General features: G+C 39.0%; 1 protein-coding gene and 1 long non-coding RNA gene across 2 annotated transcripts in view; one reads left to right on the forward strand and one right to left on the reverse strand.

Moving 5' to 3' along the window:
- The window catches only part of MYOZ2 (myozenin 2), a 39,050-nt gene extending 14,351 nt beyond the window's left edge, over positions 1-24,699 (reverse strand). The window contains exons 1-4 of the mRNA XM_002717224.5: positions 24,469-24,699; positions 23,851-23,939; positions 11,309-11,478; positions 2,922-3,051 (exon numbers count right to left, since the gene is read on the reverse strand). Of these exons, the coding sequence (XP_002717270.2) occupies positions 2,922-3,051; positions 11,309-11,478; positions 23,851-23,926 (376 nt within the window). The 5' untranslated portion in view covers positions 23,927-23,939; positions 24,469-24,699. The remainder of the gene's footprint in view (positions 1-2,921; positions 3,052-11,308; positions 11,479-23,850; positions 23,940-24,468) is intronic.
- LOC138843500 (uncharacterized) lies at positions 1,807-7,610 on the forward strand. Its single transcript, XR_011378265.1, has 2 exons — positions 1,807-4,780; positions 5,803-7,610. It is a non-coding gene; the product is annotated as an uncharacterized lncRNA (long non-coding RNA).
- Positions 24,700-25,770: the final 1,071 nt, after the last annotated feature.

Consider the following 25,770-nt stretch of genomic DNA (forward strand, 5'->3'; position numbering starts at 1 on the left):
GTGGGTATGGGGGGAAGAACTGCTATAATCCAAAACCGCTATAATCCAAAAGTTGTACTTACAAAATTTATATTTATTAAACAAAAGCTTTAAAAATTAAAAAATAATAAAAAAGTTATGCCTTCAATATGCCTACGGAAGTGACAAAAAATGAGTAAGAGGGAAGAATACATGGCCACCATATAAAATATACTACAGAATTATTATGCCCTCACTATTAATTTATTCTGGACTCTAAATACCACAATTATTTAATTCATTTGCACCTACCTATTTGAGTGTCTGTTGTATAGTGCCCTGGGGAAATAGCAGTGAAGGCAAAAATCTGCCTTCCCTTGTGTTTCTCAACACTCTGCTCTGGCACTGTACAGTCTGCCTAAAATATTCCATTTATAGTCATAATTACAAATTGATGGGTCCAACTTTTTGAAGCGTTTTATTTATTTATTTTCATTTTTTATTTGAGAGACAGAGAGCTCTTTCATCTACTGATCACTTCCCAAATGCCAACAACACTCAGTGTTAGGCCAGGCTAAAGCTAGGTGCCTGGGAATCAGTCTGGGTTTCCCATGTGGGTGGCAGGGACCCAACTACTTGGGTCATCTGCTGCCCTCCCAGGTGCACATTAGCAACAAACTATTTCAGAAGTGGAGCCAGGACAGGAACCAAGAACTTTAATATGGGATGCAGATGTGCCAAGCAGTGTCTTAACTGTTGCACACAATGTCCATCCCCAGTTACAGTTTTTATTCTGCAAGCCATTCTATTCAATCATTTATTGGTCCAAATGAATGTTCTACAGGCACCCTTAATAGCCATTTTCTAATGCCTCCTGCTTGTGTGTGTGTGTGTGTGTGTTTTAATATTGGTCATCTTTGCACATGTTATCACTTTACTCTCAGATGCTCAAGACAGAGCATAATCCTCGACTCCCCCTCAGTCCTGAGACTAATCACTAAATATTAGCAACTACACTTTGGAAAGATTCCTGAGGTAGTGAATGACTAACTATCTGTGTTCTCAATCACCTTTTGTACTGATTTAAAATGTAGGTAATGACTTCTTCTTCTTTTCTTACTTGGAGATTTTGCTTCAGGAAGTCTCAAGCATGTCCTACAAATCCAAATTGTCAACAGACTCTCATTCAAATCTTATGCAGGTGGTCTTCCAGCATTACAACCAGAAATGTTCCCTCTTTCCTCTCCTGGTCGGGACTCTGTCTCTTCCAGGTTTTCCCCTAGCCTCCATACTAATCCTGCACACTAACGGTCCCTCTTCCAACCACCCTCCACACTGCCACAGGATCACCTTTCTGACAGGCAGACTTAATCAGGCCCCTCACCTGCCCTGCTCCGGGTGCTCTAGTGGCTCCTCAGGACAAAATGTCAACTACTCAGCATGACACACGCAGCCCTTCCCACCTGGCCAGCCTCATTTCCTGCCACCTGCCGCTCACATTCTGTGTTCCAGGACTATGGGTCTATGTTCGTCCATTTGTTCCCCATGCCTGGAATGTTCTCCCTAGTTCTTGTCACATGGAAATTTCGGTTTTAATACATAGCTTGAGTTTACCTCTTCTTTGTAGCCATTCCTGTCTGCCCTGCACCCCTAAGAAAGCAGAGATCCCAGTCCTGTGTTGTAATATTATATACTACACATAATTCTATTACCATATTTTATTGCCTCTCCCTTCCCTGTAGTTGACTGGAAGCTAGACCTATAGAAACTGGAAATTTTTTTTTTTTTTTTTTTTTTGTACAGGCAGAGTGGACAGTGAGAGAGAGAGAGAGAGAGACAGAGAGAAAGGTCTTCCTTTGCCATTGGTTCACCCTCCAATGGCCGCCGCGGCCGGCGCGCTGCGGCCGGCGCACCGCGCTGATCCGATGGCAGGAGCCAAGAGCCAGGTGCTTCTCCTGGTCTCCCATGGGGTGCAGGGCCCAATCACTTGGGCCATCCTCCACCATACTCCCTGGCCACAGCAGAGAGCTGGCCTGGAAGAGGGGCAATTGGGACAGAATCTGGCGCCCCGACCAGGACTAGAACCCGGTGTGCCGGTGCCACGAGGCAGAGGATTAGGCTGTTGAGCCGCGGCGCCGGCAGAAATATTATATTTTAAAAATTATTTGAAATCTCATTATTCTAGCAATAATTATTTTATTTTTGCATATTATCTTCCAGTTTTTCTTCACCATAAACATAATGATAATATGGCTACAATTCTAGTGAACACTAATTTTGTATTTTATTTTTTCCCTTCTTTGCCTAAAGTACTTTATATTTCCACATAATGTTCATATCACTTAAAGGATTTCATAATAATCTTTTAAATTAAGATATATGTATCTTATATAATAAATTTATATAGTTTCTGTACCCTTTTCCCATATTTGAACATTCAGCATTTTCTGATTTCTTTTTACATACAGCATTAATAACTTTTTTCTTTTTGATATAAAATGTTCATAAGAAAAAATATTACAGTTGAGAAATGCTACGTATCAACACTTCTTTGATTTTTTAAATATATTTTTAATATAACTGATTTCAATTCAAAGTAATTTTATTCCTAAAGCATTACAGTATTATGATACTTGTAGCAACTCGTGTTTGAGAGAAGCTGACTTTCAGATGCATAGTTGGTTAATCATTAAATAGTTAATTAGCTAAATTATAATAAGTTATAATTTCTTCCCTTTATTTGTACTTTCCAACTCATCAACCAAGAAAGAATGTATTACTCATGTTTTACACAAATTTTTTCTTTTCTTACTCTATATTATATAAACATTTAGTAAATATTTAATAATTGAATATTTGGCTTTAAATATCTATGTGAAATTGTGCTTCTAAATATCATCTCTTTGTATATATGTATACAAATGGACACACATGTCCAAGTACATATAGAAGACTTTATTCACCTGGTGCAATATTCTCTGGATTTGGAGGGCTTCGCGGATCCGGGGTGTTGGGGGGAGTCAGTGGGGCTTGCTGTGAGCCACCGTCCAAGTTGCTTCCATCCAGTTTTCCATTCTGCATGGCAATATTGTGCTGTATTTGATCAAAAGTAAACTCTGATGAAAACTCAAAACCGTGGAGTACACTAATAGGAGCTATACACCCAAAACTCCATTTTTGTATTTGGAGTTTAACTACAATGAGATTGCCTTGCTTCACAAGACTGCAAGAATTATGGTAAAGTATGATTGAACAATTGAAGGAGTAATTTCACTGATAAAAACCTGAGATCGGTTTTATGATGACAATCCACTTAACAGTAATTAAAAGTAAAATCATTTGAGTCTTACTGTGTGCTGGGCACTGTGTCTACTGATTCATATCAATAATTTATGAATATTCACGACATCCTTATGAGACAAATGTATTTCATTGTTAAATCTTAGAGTCTAATGATGTAGAACATATAAATCAAACATTTGGCTAGTAATTTTTATATTACTAGTACATTTTTATAGTTGGCCTTTAATTTAGAACATTTTAAAATTTAATCTGAAATTTGAACAGTAATCATACATATCAACAAACCAACCAACATTTGAATTTTAAGTTATGCAGATTAGAGAAAGAATTAATGATTTTTAGAAAATAAAATGATAAAAAGAAACATTTATATTTTAAGTTTTAGGTACTGTTTTTATTATTATAATTTAGAATTTATTCTATGACAGTAATGTAGTACTTTAAAAACATTCAATTTGAATTTTAAGACAGAAGATGGACATTGTGGGGTGGTGTTGTGGCGTAGTAGGATAAGTCTCCGCCCATGGCACTGACATTCCATGTGGGCGCCAGTTCAAGTCCCGGCTGCTCCTTTTCCAATTCAGCTCTCTGCGATGGCCTGGGAAAGCAGTGGAAGATGACCCAAGTGCTTGGGCCCTTGCATCCACGTGGGAGACCTGGAAGAAGCTCCTGGCTCTTTGCTTTGGAACAGCCCAGCTATGGCCATTGCGGCCATTTGGGGAGTGAAATCTTTCTGTTTGTCTCTCCCTCCCTCTGTCTGCAGCTCTACCTCTCAAATAAATAAATAAAATCTTTTTAAAAAAGAAAGAAAAGAAAATGGACATTGTAATTGAGTAATGTGACTAGGTTTTAGCCTCATAATAAAGCACTGTTTCAATTATATACAGGAAACATGTATATTTTAACAAGAAGAAATGCATAAGGTCAAATTATCTTTTAACTTTAGAAAGAACAATTTAGTGAGAATCATAGCAACAGAGAACAATTTTAACTTTTTTTCTGTGTGGCATATACAGAAAATATTTACTTTTTCATTTCTCTGTAAGATTTTGTGATGAAATATATCTTTACATTGAACACTTATTTATCTCTATAAATTTTGAGGATAAAAAACTATTTTGTCCTAAAATCAAATACTTACCTTAATGAAAGGCTGAAAATTGAAAGCATCACCTGATAAAATGGTGAAGGAAATAGTTTGTCCTTATTTTCATGCTTCTCTCCCCACAGCCACTCCCCAAGCCTATTGCACTCAAGTTAGCTTCTGTAGCCTCCCCCAGATACTTTCAAATCAGTAGTCTCAATTTAATTCTTTGTTCTTTTGTCTGCTTCCTTGAAACCCTTATTTAATCAAGGTAGATAATGTCAATGATTAAAATGTAATCTTCATGAAAAAATTGTCTGTCAAATGTTGACCATCTAACTTGATGTCCTAACTTTCTAAGAACATACATAAAAAATTTCAAAGAATAGCTTTATAAACAAAAGGACCAGCTCTCTGCTGTGGCCAGGGAGTGCAGTGGAGGATGGCCCAAGTCCTTGGGCCCTGCACCCCATGGGAGACCAGGATAAGCACCTGGCTCCTGCCATCAGATCAGCGCAGTGTGCAGGCTGCAACGGCCATTGGAGGGTGAACCAACAGCAAAGGAAGACCTTTCTCTCTGTCTGTCTCTCTCACTGTCCACTCCGCCTGTCAAAAAAAAATTAAAAATTAAAAATTAAAAAATAAACAAAAGGACCTAATGTCCAGCAGAATTTTAAAAGACATATTTTGGGAAGGACTTTTCCCATCATTGTTTCTGCTTGAAGTTAAAATGTGTAGCAAATATATTTCAAAAACATGAAACTATTTTTTTAAAACTTCAAACAATGCACACTTACTTGCACACCCACCATCATGTTCACAACTTGTTGCATACTGAATAAAGCTTAAATGTTTTAGGCTTGCAATAAGACTGATCTAGTCCCAACTCCCATCACTTTGTGAAGATCTACCCTAAGCTTCAAACTAAACCATATTATCTTGGCTGCTTTCTTACCTTAGATTCTTTGATCTCAGCCCCCCTCCCCCAACAGCCTCCTCTCTTTCATTACCATGATCAGATATTTTCTGATTTAAAATCACCTCCAATCAACCAAAAGTTTTGTCTTGCTTCTAGCTGCTCCTGTACCATTTGCTGCAGTTTGTCTTTTTAATCATCTTTTGTGTCCCGTTTTATTTACTAGCTTGTTAGCCTCTTGATAACAGGAAATTTTATCTTATTCATTTACTTGTCTTTTCTTTTTCTTTTCCTTTTTTTTTTTTTTTTTTTTTTTTTTTTTTTTTGACAGGCAGAGTGGACAGTGAGAGAGAGAGACAGAGAGAAAGGTCTTCCTTTGCCGTTGGTTCACCCTCCAATGGCCACCGCGGCCAGCGCGCTGCGGCCGGCGCACCGCGCTGATCCGATGGCAGGAGCCAGGAACCAGGTGCTTTTCCTGGTCTCCCATGGGGTGCAGGGACCAAGCACCTGGGCCATCCTCCACTGCACTCCCTGGCCACAGCAGAGGGCTGGCCTGGAAGAGGGACAACCGGGACAGAATCCGGACTAGAACCCGGTGTGCTACTTGTCTTTTCAAAGCCTGGTATGGTAATTTATACCCACATAGCACAAGTAGTCAGTGAATATTTGCTTAATTTGTAGTGACTAAATCATTAAATACAACAGTTTTTGTAAGATATTTTTAAGTTTATTTGAAAGGCAGAGTTACAGGCAGGCAAAGGCAAAGAGAGAGAGGGAGAAAGAGAGAGAGGTAGAGATCTTCCATCCACTGGTTCATTCCACAACAGCCAGGGTTGAGCCAGCCTGAAGCCAGCAGCCAGGAGCTTCTTCTGGTCTCCCAGGTGGGCAGCAGGGGGCCCAAGCACCTGGGCCATCTTGCACTGCTTTCCTGGGCACATTACCAGGGAGCTGGATCAGAAGTGGAGCAGCCAGGACTCAAACTTACACCTATATGGGATGCCGGCATTGCAGGCTACAGCTTAACCTGCTGTGCCACAACACCAGCCCTGATCCAGCTAATTTTTTTCAGTATGTTATCTTTATCTTTCTTTTCTGTAGTCTTCACGTGCATGTCCTTATTGCGCGCACTTCCGTCATGTAACGGTCTACCTTCTGCTCTTTTCTCACCACACACTTCTCTTTCAGTCAGCTGGACTACTCAGAATGCTTCTCAGATATCATTACTCCATTATTCAGAAATTGTTCTTTATTTCCTGCTGAATAGATTGCAAGATCTGACACTCAGAACTGGCACTGTGGCACACTAAGCTAAGTCACCACCTTAGACACAAGCATTCAATACTGGAGCACTGGTTTGAATCCTAGCTGCTCTGCTTCTGATCCAGCTCCTTGCTGATGTGTCGGGGAAGGTGGTGGAAGATGACTCAAGTACTTAGTCCCCTGCCATCAGGGTGGGAGACCAGGATGCAATGCCAGTTGTTGTAGCCATCTGAGGAATGAATCAGCAGATGGAAATCAATCTTCTCTCTCACTCTGGCTCTCTCTCCCTGTTGCTCTTTCTTTTTTTTTTTTTGTCTTTTTTTTGTTAAAGATTTGTTTATTTATCTGAAAGTCAGAGTTAACACACAGAGAGAAGGAGAGGCATAGAGAGAGAGAGAGGTCTTCCATCTACTGGTTCACTCCCCAATTGGCCACAATGGCTGGAGCTGTGCCAATACAAAGCCAGGAGCCAGGAGATTCTTCCTGGTCTCCCATATGGGTATAGGGGCCCAAGGACTGGGGCCATCCTCCACTGCTTTCACAGGCCATAGTAGAGAGCTGGATTGGAAGTGGAGCAGCTGGGACTCAAATCGGTGCCCATATGGGATGCCAGCATTGCAGGAGGTGGCTTTACCTGCTTCACCACAGCACCAGCCCTACTCTACCTTTCAAACAAAAACAATCTTTAAAAAAATATTGCACTCATCTAATAAGCATAATCTATTGGGAGCAGATGTTTAGCTGCTTGCTAAAGATGCCCACCCCCCACATTGGAGTGCTTGGGTTCGATTCTTGGTTCCAGCTACGGTCTCCAACTTCCTGCCAGAGCATCCCCTGGAAGGCGATAGTGATGGGTCAGGAAATCAGGTTCCTGGTACTCATGTGGGAGACCTGAACTGTGTTCCCAGTTCCTGGCTTCAGCCCCGTCCCAACTCCCACCCTAGTGGTCATTTGAACAAGTGGATGGAAGTGGTCTCTCACTCTCACTTTGTCTCAGATACATAACATAGTATAACATAACATAAGATAACAAAACAACATAACATGTAAAACATAACATAACCTCTCATGCTTTCTTGATCCTTTCCACAAGCCAATTCCCCATTGCTAACATATGCCTAACTCATTCCATCTCTGTTGCTTTACCACCTGCATTGTCATTCTGAATGCCCTCCTTCCTTTTACCAAACCAAAAAGTTGGTTTTCTCTATGACCTATATTAAAATTTCCCTCTTCTAATTTACCTTCCAGAAATATCTCCCTGTTTTGTACTACGTCAACACTGCTGTAAGATCTGTATCACCCTCTCATGATATTTCCTATTTGTTCTAGTTAGCTAGATTTTTGTTGTTTTTATGTCATATTGGGTCCCTAACTAGTTTGTCTTCTGGTTTAAATTTAGTTTTTTAAAAAATTTTATTGAAGGTACACAAATTTCACGTATTTCATATATATACAAATTTAGGAACATAGTGATACTTCCCATCCTACCCTCACCCTCACCCATGTAAATCTACTTAAATCTAGTTTGCATTATTTTTCCATGGTTCTAAGACATTACATTTAAAGACTTAAAATTTTTAAATATTTATATAATTTAATATTTTTGCATTTTGACAGCTTTTATCTTGAATATTTGATTTAATGATTGGCTAAATTAGTATTTTTTTACTAATCTTCTAAATCTATGCTATTTCTTTAAAAAATGGAAAGTTCCTGACAACTTTTGTAAATAAAAAAGTAATTGAGTAAATGTAAAAAATGTAAATATATTATGCATAAAGAATCACCCTCAATTCCTAGAATGTGCCCATGAAAAGAATTTCTCCTAGACTTACAAATCATTCTGCTTATATAAATTTGTAGGACTCGTTAATACTAACCTTATGTAAACTTTTCCTGGGAATTAATGGTAAGAAGGAAAGTCAACTCTTTCTAGTCAACCTCTAATCATCAGGAAGTACCCAATACTTCTATTATCATTGCTAAGCATACAACCAAAGCTTTATAATGGTTAGGTAGTGATTTATTTCAGATATGACACAAGTCTTAAATTATAGTGCTCCATCATCTGTGATTCCCTTCAGAAAACTTGGAAAGACAAATGGAAGTGCACTTCTTTTTATCTCTGTCAAGTTGACCCTAAAGTAGAGCCGTATCTTACAGATTATAAACCTGTAAGTTAAAAACACAATATATTAAAGAATTTCTCTTGAAATACAGGTAGACATGAAAGAGGAGGTTTTTTTTGGTTTGTTCTATACTTTGTGCCTAATGAGCAGAAGGCTTAACCTGCTATGCCACAGTGCCAGCCCCAAGAAATATCTAAAGAGACTAAATAATTATTTTGCTAATATCTATAACTCTAGGGAGGTGATAGAAGTTTATTTCAGTAAGTGTTGTTGATAAATTAGCTTGATATGGTGTAAATCATTTAAAGATGATTCAAGAACTAAATTGTAAGTAAAACAATTGGTTTCTTTCAATTTTATTTGGTCTCTTTATCACTAGACAAAGACAGTATTTATCTTTGAGCTGCCAGCATAGTATCTGGCACACAACACTTACTCAATGAACATTCACTGAAAGTATAAATGAACAAGTAGAAGTACTTTGACCCAATATTATTTTGTAAATTCTTGTCATATTAATAATGTCTCAAGTTGCAATCTACTGTCTTGATAAAGGGAATGTACCATTATATGATGTAGTTTGCTGTCTTCCTCAAAGATTTATTGTGCAGATAACTTTTATGATTAAGGTTGGCAAATACACAGGTTATTAAAGTCAGAAGGTAGAGAGCATTTGAGTTCATACTCATATTCTGTAGATGATAAGAGAAATTCAGAAGGGCAAAGAAACTTAAGTGAACTCCAAACCACAGCACTGGTAGGAGAGCCAGGAACAAACCCTGGTCTCCTGGTTTCCAGGCAAGAGTTTCCTTTAGTTACAACATGTTAGGTGCTGGTGCCAAGAACTTCAGAATTCTGGGAGATGGATTTCAGTCTTCTTTAGTACGGTCTTGCTTAAGTCAAGTCAATATACTTCCTTGATTGCTACTTCCCTCCTTTCTAAAGAGGAGAGTAAATTTCATCAGACATCAAAGTATGTTATAAAACTGCACACTTTATTATTTTCTATTGTTCTTAGTTATTTATCAGCATAATTATTTATTGCAATATGCCTGTTTGAGGCTATTTTATTTGTTTAGTGCCTAATTTCTAGGAATAGTGAAAAGTTGTCAATATATATTCTTATATTTATACACTTTATGTATAACCAGAATATTTGGCCATGGTTATATAAGAATAATATCAATAATTTGAAACACTGGTGATGAGAGACTTGGCTATATTTATAAGGATATTTTTATTTCATTGTACCTTCTCTACAATTAGAGTATTATCTTTAGAAATGGAAGTGGAAGTCCTGAAAACTAGCATTATTCATTAATTCAGATGTCAATACTTGTAGATGACTTTGCAAAGACTTTCCTTAAGCTACCTTCTTTCATATTCCTTTGCAGAGTGGCTTCTCTGTTGTCATTACTGAAAGAACATGATTACACAATCAAACTGTCAGGTTAAGGGTTATTTTGGTCTCATATTGTATTAGCCACATTTTCTAATACGAGGATATTGACGTAATTATAGGATAATGAAACATATTTACCCATGACTTCAACTGAAAAATTATCCCTCAATAAATACTATAGTTGAGTGAGACTTGATGTCCATCTGAATTCACAATCATAATGAAATTTAATCCATAATGTTAAAGGATACTCAATAATGTGAAAGGTTTTTTCATTTAAGATGTCTTCTCAGCATTCACTGTTAACAAGAAACATAGCAAGGGAAATAGAGATTTAGGGAATTAATAAAAATTTTCCTCTTTGGGGATATAGCTATTAATTTCTATAGTGGTGGTTTTAGCAATTACAGCAAGAGAACTTAGTAAAATCAATCTGTTCATTGTCAAAAAGTGAGCTGGCCATTCTAAACAACTTATTAGTGATGGCAGCTGGTAAATTTTCAGGTTCAAATTTGTAAGCGAACTTACAGAAAGAAACTCTCAGTAAATACAACTTGTGTTGTTGTAGTCTCCACTGTCTCTTCAAATACAGGATCAGTGCACTACTCCTTTTTGATTTTTCACGTCCAGCATTTGATTTTTAAAGCCATTTCCCCAAAGCTAGTTGCCTTCCTACTATGAATTTCTTCCTCTACAATGGCTCTCCGTGGCAGTTCAAGTGAGTATAATATTAGCACAGTATGTAAAATATAATTTAGTTAATTTGTTTAGTAGATTCAGTTGAAGAACTCTTAGTCCAAATGAGTTCCATCTACTTTGGTTTTGTCTTTACAAGGTCCCAGACTGCCCTACACAATATGGAAGGCATGCTTGGAGAGGAGATCCACGCATCTGCAGTTCCCAGGCCTGTTTCAGGGCCAGGATGTATTCAGCCAATAAAATGTTTATCCTTCCTTGTGGAGCGCTATGAGCTTTGGAAGTGTTTCCACTGCAAACATTTGACTGCTGGCGATAAGACCATGGAAACTTTTAGTACATTTCTCTCCACTCCCCACCTCCTCCTGACCAGCTCCTCAGTGCCAGTCTCTACTGAACTGAACTAAAGCATATTCATATCACACATAGTGCTCTTTGTTTACCCACCTAAACTATTCATCATCATGCCAAAAAAAATGGACAGAATCAACTGAAAGAAAATATGCAGAGTACTTGTTTGGTCTTCTACTGATAGACACAAATTTAGATATACCTACATTTATTTGTGCCTTCGTCTCATAGTGGAAGTTTTCGAATGTGTATTTGTCGGATCTTCTCTGGCGCATCTTGAATAACCGGGCTCCACGGTTGCTGAGATGGGATAACTCTTCCAACATGATGTCTCTGGGGATGCTGACCTTTTTGCCCAGGTCCATGCCCTCCACATCTGTAAAACAATATTCACATGCATGAAAACTTCAAAGCAAGCACTTTTTAATGCTTTTATAATCCATAATTTTTATCTGCTATGGGATGATTAAGATACAAGCTCCTTGATTATACTGTCTTAGGCTGAATCCTGGCACTACAGCTTTCTAACTACATGATCACAGATGTGTTGCTTACTTTCTCTAAGCCTCATCTCTGAACCGTGGTTAATGATATCAATAATGTCCACTATAAAAAGTTGCTAAGAGAATTAAATAAAATGCTTCAAATAAAGTACTTAGCATGGTACCTAGCACACAGAAAGAATGAAAAAAAATTTCACTTCACTAGTAGTGCAATTTGATCTTTCAATATTTGGTGACTTTTCAAACAGCATTGCTTCATAGTGATTTTAAGGAGCTACAGTATTCTCCCCACAGTTAAACACATTGGCTTGAATTGTCCATAGTTACTGAAATGCTAAACCTCCTACCCCATCCTGTTTCCCGGTCTCAGTGAAAATACTATTCTGCATCCAGTACTGAGGAACCTGCATGACGTAGACAGACCATAATTATAGACCACACATCCTCTCAAATCTAGCCTACCATTTCTGTGAATCCCTTCTTCAAAATCCCTATTCATAATTATTGATGCCTTCTCCGTATTTCTGTTGCACCAGATCACATACACTTGTTTTTTTTTTTAATGTCTTATATTCTCTTTAGGGTTTAGTCTTTGTACCCCTTGTGTCTTAAGCATTAGAGGTGTTCAGTAAATGATTGTTATTTTCCATATTTAGTACTGAAGGGCCTTTTCAAAATCCTAAAGAGATGAAACTCCTTTCCTTGCTTATTTAATCAGGATATTTCTCTATAACCCACAGAGACATTTTGCCACTGTTGACAGCTGTTAAATGCAAGGGAAGAAAAATTTGGCCATTAGGAAAACAAGTAATTATTTTGATTGATTGAGGCAATGTTTTTGGATGATATGATAAAATAACCATAGTGATTAGTCTATTTGGAGTGTTTAGGATAAAACAATAGAATTACTTCTTAAATTTTCTCCCCATTTTGCTTTCCAAAATTCAATTTGTTTACATGATTACATTGAGAGGAGCTCCACTAATTATAAATATCATATCAAGACTCCCACTTCAGGGCTGGCATAATGGCATAGTGGGTTAAGCCACCACTTGCAACACCCACATTCCATCTCAGGAGTAGTGGTTCTGAGTCCTGGCTACTCTGCTTCCCATCCAGCTTCCTGTTAATGCTCCTGCTAATGCAGAAGAAGATGGCCCAAGTGCTTGGGCCCCACCACCCAAGTTGGAGACCCAGAGAAAGCTCGTGGTTCCTGCCTTTGGCCTGGCTCAGTGCTAGTCATTGCAGCTATCTGAGGAGTGAACCAGCAGATGGAAGATCTCCATCTCTCTATCTCTCTCTTTAACTCCAACTTGCAAATAAATAACTAAATCTTAAAAGAAAAATAAGAAGATTCTGAAAAGTAGATAGACGATAGACCAGCCAGGGAGCCCAAGAACCAAAGAATAACATGCTGGGGAGTTCTCTGGGTTTTCTTCAGCCTCATATATCTGGAACTTGAAGATGCTGGTAACCCAGGAACAATAACAGGTGTGGACAAAGCTCTGACAAAAGGCTCCTCTTCTGACCAAGGACCAGGAAAGGAGCAGCTGAGCAAGACAGAAAACATTTAGACAACAGTCCCTCTGCTTTAGCCAAGCATCACAGGGGAAACATCGGACTAACTTCTACACACACCAACACAGATCATGTGGGGAGCCCAGAATGTGATACCCTGTGAGGCGGTAGCACAGGTTCCTAAAACGCACATAGGGTGGTGTCAGAGAGGCCAAGTAGGAAGCTCAGACTTTCACCTTTGCAGGCCAGGAATAAGCTCTTCCTCCCAGCAGGGTTAGTGGTGACCTTGTGGGAAACAAAACTCCCATCCATTCCCAGCACTAACAAGGAGAATCCCCTCAAATTTTAAGTAGGGAATCCAGACTTCTACACCTTCCTAATGCAATGCAGGGCAGCTTTTTCTGACTTTCTGGTATACCAAAGCAAGACAAAAATCAGTCACCAAGGATGGCAAAAATAGCTCATGGAAGAGGAATATGAGGAACAAGGCCAAATACATAAGAGTATTTCATAGGTTCCTGGGACTGCTTACCAGCCCCGCCGAACACTACAGGGAATATTCACCTTTGTTTATCTGCAAGTGATTGGAGTCTTTTCCACTGCGTGTTTGGAACATGGAGGAAGGAACAGCTGGGTTAGTTTTTAGTCTATGTATAATCCTCCATATACTATGCAGTGTGACAGGCGTAGGTTATCTCAACTTTTTATTTTGGAATACAAATAGCACTGTCTTTTAAATCACAAGAGATAGAGGAGACACAGCATTGCTTATATATCTGGTATAACCCTAGAAGAACAGGGAATCTCCATCTTTACATGTGTCTGAAAAGCATTCAATTAACAAAGAGAAAGAACAGAATATTAACACAGAAAGTTGAGACCCACAGATTTTGTTCATCAAATTTTTAAAAATTACACAGTCTGTGCTATGTAATTATATTACAAATAATGGTTTTTGAAAGGGAGGGAGAGAGAGAAAAAGAGAGAGAGAGAGAGAGAGAGACTGAGATGGGTCCTCCATCCTCTGATTCACTCCCTAAATGATGGCTACAGCTGGGCTGGGGCAGGCCTAAGCCAGAATCTAGGTCCTCAGTTTGAGTCTCCCACATGGGTAGCAGGGACCCAACTACTCGAATCATTACCAGCTATTTCCTAGGGTACTCACTGGCAGGAAGCTAGAATTAGAAGCAGAGCTGGGACTTTCATCCAAGCATTCTAATATGGGATACAGGTGTCATCAGTGAAATCTTTTTTTTTTTTTTTAAGAATTTATTTGAAAGTCAGAGTTACAGAGAAAGAGTGAGAGGGAGAGACAGAGAGAGAGAGAGACCTTCCATCCACTGGTTCATTCCCCCAGATGGCTGCAACTGCTAAGGCTGGGCCAGGCCAAAGCCAGGAGACAGGAGCTCCCTCCAGTTATCCCACGTGGGCCATATTCCACTGCCTTCCCAGGACATTAGCAGGGAGCTAGATTGGAAGGGGGAGCTATACTGGAAGAGGAGCGCTGGGATATGAACCAGTGCCCAAATGAGAGGCCGGCACCGCAGGAGGGGGCTTAGCCTGCTACGCCACAGTTCTGGGCCCATCAGTAAAATCTTAACTGCTGCACTACACACCAAGCCCCAAATAATGCTTTTTAAAAATTTAGCTTTTTTTTTTTTTCCTGAAAAACCTTTCTAATGGGATACTTTCAAGAAATAGGAAAGATTCCAAAGCAGGCTCTTATTAGATAATGCAGAATAACAGACTTCATAGCATTGGAATCTATCTTCTTGTAATTAAGTTAACAAAAGTTTTCAACAAGGGACAAGATCAGGAACATCATTTTTTTTTTCTTCTTTTCCTTCTTTCTGCTATCAGTAGGAGCAATGTGAGTCATCATAAACAGTTAAGTAAAAATAGAAGGACTAGAAAGCAGGAATAACATATCGTGTTGATTTCTGTAAATTCTAAATGTCAAGTTATAGAATAAGTTTAATTTGGAGATGCCAAAACACAATTTGAAAACATGCTTTCATCTTCTTTCTAACAGACCCAATATCAGTGACTCCACTAACATTCCTGAAATAACCATGTGACCTAAGCGAATTTCATCACTCTGGCTCTTTTGTTTTTTAAGATTTATTTATGCATTTGAAAGAGGGGGATGGAATCTTCCCTTTGCTGGTTTACTCCCCAGATGGCCACAATGGCGGGGGTTGGCCCAAGCTGAAGCCAGGAGTCAAGAGCTTCATCTGGGTCTCCCATGCAAGTGGCAGGGCCCCAAGTACTTGGGCCATCTTCTGCTGCTTTTCTCAAGCCATTAGTATGGAGTTGGATCAGAAGTCCAGCAGCCAAGACAAAAACCAGAAACCATATGGGATGCTGGTGTCACAGGCAGCAGCTTTACCCACTGTGCCACAATGCAGCCCCACTCTGGCTCTTGAGATTTACAATAGATGTAGAATATGTATGATGGGGAATAATCACCTTTGTGATTGACCCAGGAACAGACAGGTGAACTGACTAGGCCACTGAGTGTGGATATCGGGACTTGATATGCAAATATTGTGCCAAAGATCCTCATTTCCTGATGGATATAAACAGGAGGTGTATTGCCTGGGAAACTGTTGGCAAGTACTTAGTGGAATGACAGAGCCAGCCTTGGGATGGAGATTACCCCAAGGAAATCAGAGTAGAGACAGAAAAAGGAACAATATCCTTGGTGGCAAGCTTGAGCCATTGGATCAAACCTCTGGTCACCTCTGAACTTTTCCAATAGGAGAGCAAATAAATTTCCTTTACTGTTTAAGCTAGTTGTTTTATGATTTCCTGTTATTTGCAACTAAAAGCACACTAATTGATATAGTTATTCTCTCTAGGTCTTTTCACTGACGTTAGTTCCAAAAGTATATTAAGATTGGTGTCACAGGGAAGGGTGAGGAATGCTGACCTAGAAGCCCATTGCCTGGGGGATCAGAAAGGAAAGAGAGAAGATAGCAGAGGAATAAATGTGGATGTACCCCTTGTCACAGTCTCAAATGGGTTTAGTAGAGACACTACAGCCATCACTACTCAAACTGCCAGCAGGAGTAGATGTGCCACAACAGCCATGGGGAACTTAACCTGTCCTCAATGGCCTGGGCACACAAAGACAGAATCAGCTGGCACAAACCATTGTTACTAGCACATGTATTCCACCAGAGAGAAGAACTAAAAGACAAAAATGGAAAAGAGGGGCAGGCACACAAAATAATTGGCCAACACTGAACCTCTTTTCTTATTCTTTCTATTTCAATTCATCTTCTTTATACTTAGGTTTGTCCCTTCTACTTCATAGGTGATAGACAATGGTGAATTGGCTTTAAATTATTGTCTGAAGGTATTTTAGATGTCTATAACCAGAAGCAATGGATAATAAGTCTAGTTTTGTGCTGGAGCCAGTTTATACTGGTTCACAGGAGTCAACGGATAAATTTTCAGGAATTCTGTAAGCCAATAATTAAACTTAGTGATCACACATTATTAAAATATATAAACTTACACATTATATAAAGTATATTAAAAACAAAGCTGTAAATACTCCAAAGTGTAAGTTTATAATTCTTTTAATACTTCTTGTTACCATCTAAGCTTCTGAGGTTATTTGTATCTATTGTATCTGTGGGGTGGAAATACCATGTGATGTCGTACTACCGTTCATCTCTTCCCAACTCTGCATTTAGTGCCACCATGATGGGAGGCATGGCGGAAGCATTTATACCACAGAAATCAGCAAACTCAACTAATCAAGGCATTTTCCTCCCATTGGAGAACACTTTGTTAAATATTTACATAAGTACTACTGTCCACATCTATCAGCATCAGGAATATGTTAAATCAATATACTTTGCATAAACAAATAATGAAAGATGTAAGCTAAATTATTCAAGGTTTCCTTCCCTTCCCTTCTAATAGTTAAAATTGTGATGTCACTGGAACAGGAATTCCAGGACCATTTGTGAGTTGGGGAATCTAACCTATGATCCCTCTCATTACTCAGACTTTCAGAGTGAGGAATGCTGTCAACTGAACACTGATTCCAAGTTCAGCTGTTCCCTGTCCTGTTTTGCAAACCCCTGCACAGGGTCTTAATAGTGTGTTTAATCTTGCTGCCTGATAAATGATCTGTCTTATTCAGGGTATCCTTGCTCTCATGGCTTAGAAGGTTGTCTTTGTAGCATTAGATCATCTATTGAAAATAATATTGCAAGGCATACTTTCCTGTTGCTGTCATTTATAGTGATGCAGAACTTCAATTAGATCAGTGAATCCAACGCATAGTTTATAAAGATACAGAGGTTTTAAAACTATTTCCCCAGGATTGACTAAAAACCGCAGTTCTGATATAAAGGGCAAACCACAGGAGGGGACCTGACTGAAGCTTATTTGCTTCAGGGTGGGTTTATTGATTTAGTTTAAAGCCTTATGAAGGCAAAGAGATTTTCCATGCCTTTGCACAGGGCTCATCTATCTGATTACAGTTAGCCTATGTGGATTGAATAGTAGTCTATATAAAATATATTATTATGTAATGTTACATATATTACATATAACATGAAAGATCATAGTCTACACTATAATTACGAATAATGCCTGAAAAGACTCCAGTTGCTTAAAAAACTTTATTGATAATTATCATTACATGAAAAATCATTTTTAAACCAATCTGGGATTATTCACTTTGCTATTTCATGTATCTTTGCCTCAATTTTAATTCTAAGACTGTTTTACAGTTTTCACAAATTTATCATTAATGAAAATATTATCATTTAAGTTCTGTGTAAATCTATAAATATTTAAGAAATGAGATGACTAACATTGAATTACACAAACATAATAATCTAGTATTGTTCAAAGAATGTATACCCAGAGCATATTGGAGTGAAAAGACATGAAAGAAAACTAGGATGATCGAATATTGTGGCCAGCATTAGACTCTGCAATTTCAGCTTCAGTGTAAAACATGGTTTTACTAGTACCTAGCTCTCAGGTAGCAGTTCCTGGGACGCCTTGTCAGAGGTTAGATGCTCAGAAAATTTATGAATTCACAAAATACGGCTGCTTATCAGTTTTCAAAGTAAAACATGCAAACCTTCCTAGCTCTGGTTTTTCTTGGCTTTATCAGACTGCTACTGTGAAAAGTTAAACAAAAGAAAGCTAACAAACTTGTACACTGAACCATTAAGTTGAATTCTTTTTCCCAAAAACCTTTAATATCTTATATGATTTAATTAAGAACTTCCTGTCAGATTTGAAAAATTAGAATTTAAGGTATACTCATAAAAGTAAAAGGGATCCAGTGGAAAGAACAGGTCTTCAAAGAGGGAGGTGCCTTTCTCTGAAGGGAGGAGAGAACCTCCACTTTGACCATGACCGTGTCTAAACAAGATAAGAGTCGGAGAACTCAAGGGGCTTCCATAGCCTTGGAAAATCATAACTGGTGCATAGGGAGATTACTGATGCCATAAACAGGAGTGTCAATTGGTAAAGTCAACAACAGGAGTCACTGTGCACTTACTCCTCATGTAGAATCTCTGTCCTTAACGTGCTGTACACTGAGGCTTAATGCTATAACGAGTACTCAAACAGTATATTTCACTTTGTGTTTCTATGGGGGTGCAAATGACTGAAATCTTTACTTAATGTACACTAAACTGATCTTCTGTAAAAAAAAAAAAAAAAAAAAAAAGAAAGAAAGAAATTATCAATTCCCAATTTGACTCTCACTGGGATTAAACATGACAATAGGTCTGATCTGATTTCATCATCATTTAAAAAAAATCATCTATTATTTTTCACTTTATGTTTCTGTGTGGGAGCAAACTGTTGAAATACTTACTTAAGGTATACTAAGCTGATCTTCTGTATATTAAGATAATCGAAAATGAATCTTGATGTGAATGGAAGGGGAGAGGGAGTGGGAAAGGGGAGGATTGTGGGTGGGAGGGACGGTATGGGGGGGGAAGCCATTGTAACCCATGAGTCGTACTTTGGAAATTTATATTCATTAAATAAAAGATAAAAAAAAATAAAAAAAATAAAAAAAAAAAAAGAATCCACACTGCCCTTTCGGATCTGGCTAAAAAGGCCACGAGAGTATTTCAGGCATGGAAAGCCAAAACAATCTGGCAAAAAAAAAAAAAAAAAAAAAAACACCTAAATGAAAGATCTCTGTGAGTAAATTCCCAGCAGAAAGAATGGGCCATCAAAGAAGGAGGTACCTTTCTCTGAAGGGAGGAGAGAACTTCCACTTTGACTATTCCCTTGTCTAAATAAGGTCAGAGTTGGTGAACTCAAAAGGCTTCCATAGCCTTGGCAGCTCATGACAAGAGTCTAGGGTGATTACTGATGCCATAAATAAGAGTGTCAATTGTTAAATCAGCAACAGGAGTCACTGTGCACTTACTCCCCATGTAGGATCTCTGTCCTTAATGTGTTGTACTATGTGAATCAATGCTATAACTAGTACTCAAATAGTACTGTTTCTGTGTGCTTGCAAACTGTTGAAATCTTTACTTAATATATACTAAATTGATCTTCTGTATATAAAGATAAATGAAAATGAATCTTGATGTGAATGGGATGGGAGAGGGAGCGGGATATGGGAGGGTTGCTGGTGGGAGGGAAGTTATGGGGGGGGGGAAGCCACTGTAATTCAAAAGCTGTACGTTGGAAATTTATATTTATTAAATAAAAGTTTAAAAAAAAATAAAAATAAAAAAAAAAAAAGTAAAAGGGATCTAGAATCTTTCACCTGAAATTCTGGACTCTGTGCTTTAGCAAAAGGTACATGTAGTTTCTCTCACTGCTATCATTTCCTTTGTTACTGGTAGTCAAAAACACTGAAGTTTGAATTCAGCACATTGCTCATAGAATCATAAAATGAAATACCTAGGCAAATCCACCCTTCCTCATTTACCGATGAGAAATTTGATGTCTAGTCTGGAACCCAGGGTTCCTGGTGTTCTATCAAAACAGCACTCCATTTAAAACCTGGCCTTCCTGTTTTCAGACCACAAAAGCTTAAGTCCCTTCCTGAAGTTACAAAAATAATCTGCCCAGTGCTCTGCTGTGCATGAGCTGTTTGCCCGTCATGAGGAGAAAAAAGCAAACAAAAACATAACAACAACAAAAAAAAGCCCTCCCTGAGCCCAGATGAGGAAAGTGAACGGTGACAGAAGCAGTCTTATGTGGGACTGTGGTCTTCCCCGTTTGTGAGGCTCTTATTCTGAACTGTCACAAAAGATCTGTGCAAAAATTCAGGCAACATCATCCTCCCAGTTGGTATGGTTGCTTTCCTGGCAATTCCTTGCCACTATCATTTCTAAACAAATGCCAGTTGCTCCAGAGTGACTCTCCTTTTTCCATTTTGATTCCCCTTCTCTGCCTCTATCAATTTGTGTATTACTTCCTACCCTTCTATCCCTCCCTGTCTCTCTCTCTCTCTTCAGTCCACAAGTTTTTAAATGAGTTACAGAGTGAGAGAGGAACATGATTAGTACTGGGAAGCAGGTGCAGATCCAGAGATAAATTGCACAGGGTTGTGGTCAGGAGCCTATTACAGGTTACTTTTCTTGTCCACAAGTAACTCATGCACGGATAATGGCAGTGTTTTTGTCTTTCTTTTCCAATAGGCATTGCTAGATGGTAGCAATCATGGCTGGAATATTTTTTAGAAAGCACAGAGGTTTGTTTCACAACAATGACCTCAGACAACTTCGCCATCTGTTCTCATACTGCCAGTACAATGATGCCAATGTGATTAGGATGATGCCATGACAAGGAGGAAGGTCATATTACAACGAGGGAGGTCAATCTGAGCGTAGATGGCCTTGGTGTGGGCGGATCCTTTGTATCAGTTCTTTGGTAGGAGTGTAGTATATTTGTTTTTGGTACTTAATTTGACACTACGTCATAATGGATTCACAAGAGCCATCATTTGGGATGTTATTAGTAGAAGGTGGGAATTACCTACCTTTCTAAAATTCAGCCCATCTAGTTAACACTGTAGTCTATATGAATGGGTTTTGCAGTAATTCTTTGAGGTTGCTTCTCCTTCTGATGAACAAGCTGGATGTAAATCCTCCATCTTTGTTCTTGTATGTTCCTACTGAATCACCTTAAGTACTCAAAGATGCGCCAGCTGCAGTCTCTCTCCCTACAAGAACTGAACTGAATTTCCACTTCAGGTTTAGAGGACAACTGGGTTAGCCAATTCATTGCCACATTTCCTTCTCCAGGCTAGGTGTTTTAAGAAAGTGATAATAAAAAATAAATGAATACAATACTGAAGGAAAAATCCTGATGCCAATAGAGAAGGAGGCAGCATATTGGTTTGCAAACATCCTTCTTTTCATAAAGGCTTATCCATTCCAAATTTGGTGCATTTGGTCTTATAATTAAGATCAAAATAGTTGCATGCATTATCTTAAAATATCCAGATTTTGACTACTGTGAAATGTTTGAAAGTTTGGAGGATTATTTTCTTTATTTTTTAAATTTTTTTTATTTGACAGGTAGAGTTATAGACAGTGAGAGAGAGAGAGACAGAGAGAAAGGTCTTCCTTCCATTGGTTCACTCCTCAAATGGCCCCAATGGCCGGAGCTGCACCGATCCGAAGCCAGGATCCAGGTGCTTCCTCCTAGTCTCCCATGCGGGCATAGGGGCCCAAGCACTAGGGCCATCCTCCACTGCCCTCCCGGGCCACAGCAGAGAGCTGGACTGGAAGAAGAGCAACCGGGACTAGAACCCGGCGCCCATATGGGATGCCGGCGCTGCAGGTGAAGGATTAACCAAGTGAGCCATGGCGCCGGCCCCTGGAGGATTATTTTCATAGAAAGATTCCTCTGAAGTCCGTGTCTGATTTCTGTATCCTTAGAAAAAGTGATTCTTCCCTAGCTTCAGATATCTAAACATCATGCAGTTTAAAATCAACTTTCATTTAGGGTGTTGGAGGAAATAAGAAAGGAAAATTAAATATTTGAGCTGTTTCATATGGTACTGCAGCTGTTTAATCTGAGGTGGTTAAGAAACAGTCTGATTATGCCTGTGTTATCTGGAATGCTTGACATCCAAACAAAGGCAGAACATGTGACTCCTCTTCAAGGGGCTGGACTTGTCCCAATGATGGCAGGGAGGGCTCCGGCTGACTTTACATGGCTATTGTTTACTGGTGGTGAGACAGTAGTTTTCTCCTCTTGGGATGAAATTTTACTTTTTCTATGTTTCATAAAATATCACAACAGTGATGTTTATAAAAAAGAAAAATACACACTTGTCCTCAACGGTCTGTGTCAGTGCTAATGTGCAGTAGAATTCAACATATGATTTAGACTGGGAATACACTAAATAGATTGTTTAATTTGATTATAATGCAATTAGAAAATGATGACCCATTCACAGTCTAGTTTTAAGGTACACAATTTAGTCTCAAATTCAAGTGATTATCAAATTTTTGCCTTGTTGATCAGGAAAACTTGCAATTTCGAGTAAACTACCTAAAACAGGAAATACAAAGATGCATAAGCATTTAATAGAAGCATGAATTTTGGAACTTTGGATTGGTACAACTCATTTCCAGTATCTTACTCAAAAATGTTCTCATTTTATTACAAACTAATGTATTAAAACATGGGAACCAAATTTAGCACAATATAATAATTATATAGTGTGAAAACTAGAAAACAAAACTGAACAACAGGACCCTTTAGAGAAGTGGGAGTGGGAAGCATCCGAAAGTCTTTGATCGGATCCACTGAGCTTGCTTTGTGGGAGCTGCAACATGAAAACACATAGCTTAATTCTATTTCCAGCTGCCCCCACCAGGTTTCATGCCTCTGCCTCCCAAAGTGGTTATGGTGAAAGGCCACATTCCTTGTCAATAGAGAGAAATAAGGAGGCTCTCTGGAATTTCACAAATATGCCTGTAGTGGCCAAAATATATCCTTAAAAGGATTTAGATATTTTACTTCTCAACTTTTCAAATTGATGCTTTCCATTTTTTATAAACAAAATTGAATTTCCTTTATAACAACCAAAATGCAAGGTATAAAGCGTTGCTTTCTAGACTTAACTTGCTAGAATTTTTTTAAAAAGAACACAGTGGAATACTACCTTGCATCTAATACATATTAAAATTTTTTGAGCCAATACTTCATTTTCTCAAAAATTATAATTGAAAGTAGTTTTGCACACAAAAATACCTTATAAAATCAGTTATTAAATATGGGGACTGGTTTCAGGGTTAAGCAAATAAGCAATGCACATAAATTCCAACCTAACCAATAACTTTTGCTTTCAAAAAGAGCTATAGAATGTATTTTGAGTGGCTTATGCAATACAAGGTAAAATAAATCTAGGTAGACCATGTGGGATAGACAGTGAAGACAAGAGGGTATGAGATCTGTTCCCCCTCCCCCAAATAAAAGAGAGAGCTAATAGCTTATAATGTGAAAGGCAAGCCAAGTAGAATGTACATCAGTTGTCAGATTTCTTCATTCCTTTTACAGCAGTTGCACATCTGAAAATAGCTTTCAAATGAGAAAGGATGACTACAAAAGGCTCAGTTACCATAGGCTTGCTATACTCCCAGAGCCCCAAGTTTGTTGTGGACAGAAAGGCAAAAATTTCAAGGCAGTAAACTCTAGAACATTACATAGCTTCAGGAAGGAGCTACTTCAACTCTACGAGAGATTTGTATTAATACCATTTCCATGGATCTCCTTCATGATGGCAGATGCTTGCTGTTTCCGCTGCTTCACCAAAGTGCTGTGTGATAGCATGGTGTTCTGTTCCCTGTGGGAAACAAAGGACATTATTGAGGCAACATAAACTCATTTGAAGTGCTGTATCATCGTCCTTCTGAAAGAGAATATTTTTGTTCTTTATTAAGAATCCGTTATTGTTTCCCACTGAGAGACCTACATATACATTCCTTGGATGGTGACAGACCATATAGCAGTGAACACAGGATGATACAGTTAGGCCCAGTCTTAGTTGTACATGAGTACAATGATCACCAGGCAATGAAGAACAATGAAAGAGCTGGCCTCCTATCTCCTCCCTTTCTCTTTTCCATGGTTTATTTTAATCTGTCATTGTTTCCTTACTGGCCTTCGTTTGTACCAGCATCACAACACATCAATTCCAGCAAACTGCAGGAATGAAGGAGACAGCACATTAAACCAGAACTCTCTGGTGGTGGCAGTTTAATATTGGCATCAACAGCTGTCCTTTAGAGCAAAGAACGCCCATTTGTGAGTCACAATTCTGAATCTCCTTGCACAACTGACCAATAAAACCTTTTAGGAAACAGTGTACTCACCTTGCTTTTAAACTGCGCTTTTCAGCAAGGATGAATCCCAGCTGTGGAAGAGGACTCTGCAGATGGACTATGGATGGCACTTGGGCCCAATGGTTTTTATCCTTGAACCTGGGACAGCATGGTCCCTAGCTCTGCCTCAAACTGGGGACTGAGCCTTTCTGAAGAGACTGGCATCCAGCTGACATCAACTGACTATATATAGCACCAAATACTTTAGCTACTCATATCTTCCTGGCGAAAGGGAGGAACAGGGAAAGATTAGGTTCTCTACATTGTGTTTCTAGTTTGTGAGATGGTTGCATGAAATGTTCATTCTTTGGACACCCAGAAAGCTTTTACTGAATACCTTCTGTTTGAAGAGATAATAATAAAGAGGGACTTTAAAACATTTTTAAAGATGTAGTTCTGATCCATCTTAGCTGAAGTGACAAGAGACATATACATGATTTAGAACAGAATGTTGGATTAATCATAATTAAAATGAGCAGTATGGTTAATATCAGTGGAGATTAAACAAGAAAGAAAGCAATGTGAAGTTGATCAACAGAGCCAGCTCTTAAGCCTGTATTGGAATTTAGACAAGGTTCAGAAAAATAGGTGACCTGAGGCTGGCTCAGGTGTGGCATAGTGGGTAAAGCTGCCACCTGCAGTGTGGGCATCACATTTGGGCGCCAGTTCGAGTTCTGACTGCTCCACTTCCAATCCAGCTCTCTGCTATAGCCTGGAAAAGCAGTAAAAGATGCCCCAAGTGCTTGGGCCCTTGCACCCGCATGAGAGACCCAAAAGAAGCTCTTGGTTCCCAGGGTCCTGGCTCCTGGCTTTGGATTGGTCCAATTCTGGTCATTGTGGTCATTTGGGGAGTAAACCAGCAGATGGAAGACCTTTCTCTCTCTCTCTCTCTCTCTCTCTCTCTCTCTTTCTCTCTCTCTCTCTTTAACTCTGCCTTTCAAGTAAATAAATAAATCTTTCTAAAAAAGTAGGTGATCAGAGTCAGTACCCTGGCAGAGTAAGTTAATCCTCTGCCTACAGTGCCAGCATCTCATATGGGTGCTGCTTTTAGTCCTGGCTGCTCCTCTTCCAGTCCAGCTCTCTGCTGTGGCCTGGGGAAGGCAGTGGAGGATGGCCTGAGTGCCTGGGCCCCTGCACCCACATGGGAGGACCAGGAAGAGACACCTGGCTCCTTGCTTTGGATCAGTGCAGCTCTGGCTGTTGCAGCCATTTGGGGAGTGAACCAATGGAAGGAAGACCTTTCTCTCTATCTCTCCCTGTCACTGTCTGTAACTCTACCTCTTAAATATATAA

This window comes from Oryctolagus cuniculus, chromosome 8 (assembly GCF_964237555.1).
Source record: "Oryctolagus cuniculus chromosome 8, mOryCun1.1, whole genome shotgun sequence".
Taxonomy (NCBI): domain Eukaryota; kingdom Metazoa; phylum Chordata; class Mammalia; order Lagomorpha; family Leporidae; genus Oryctolagus; species Oryctolagus cuniculus.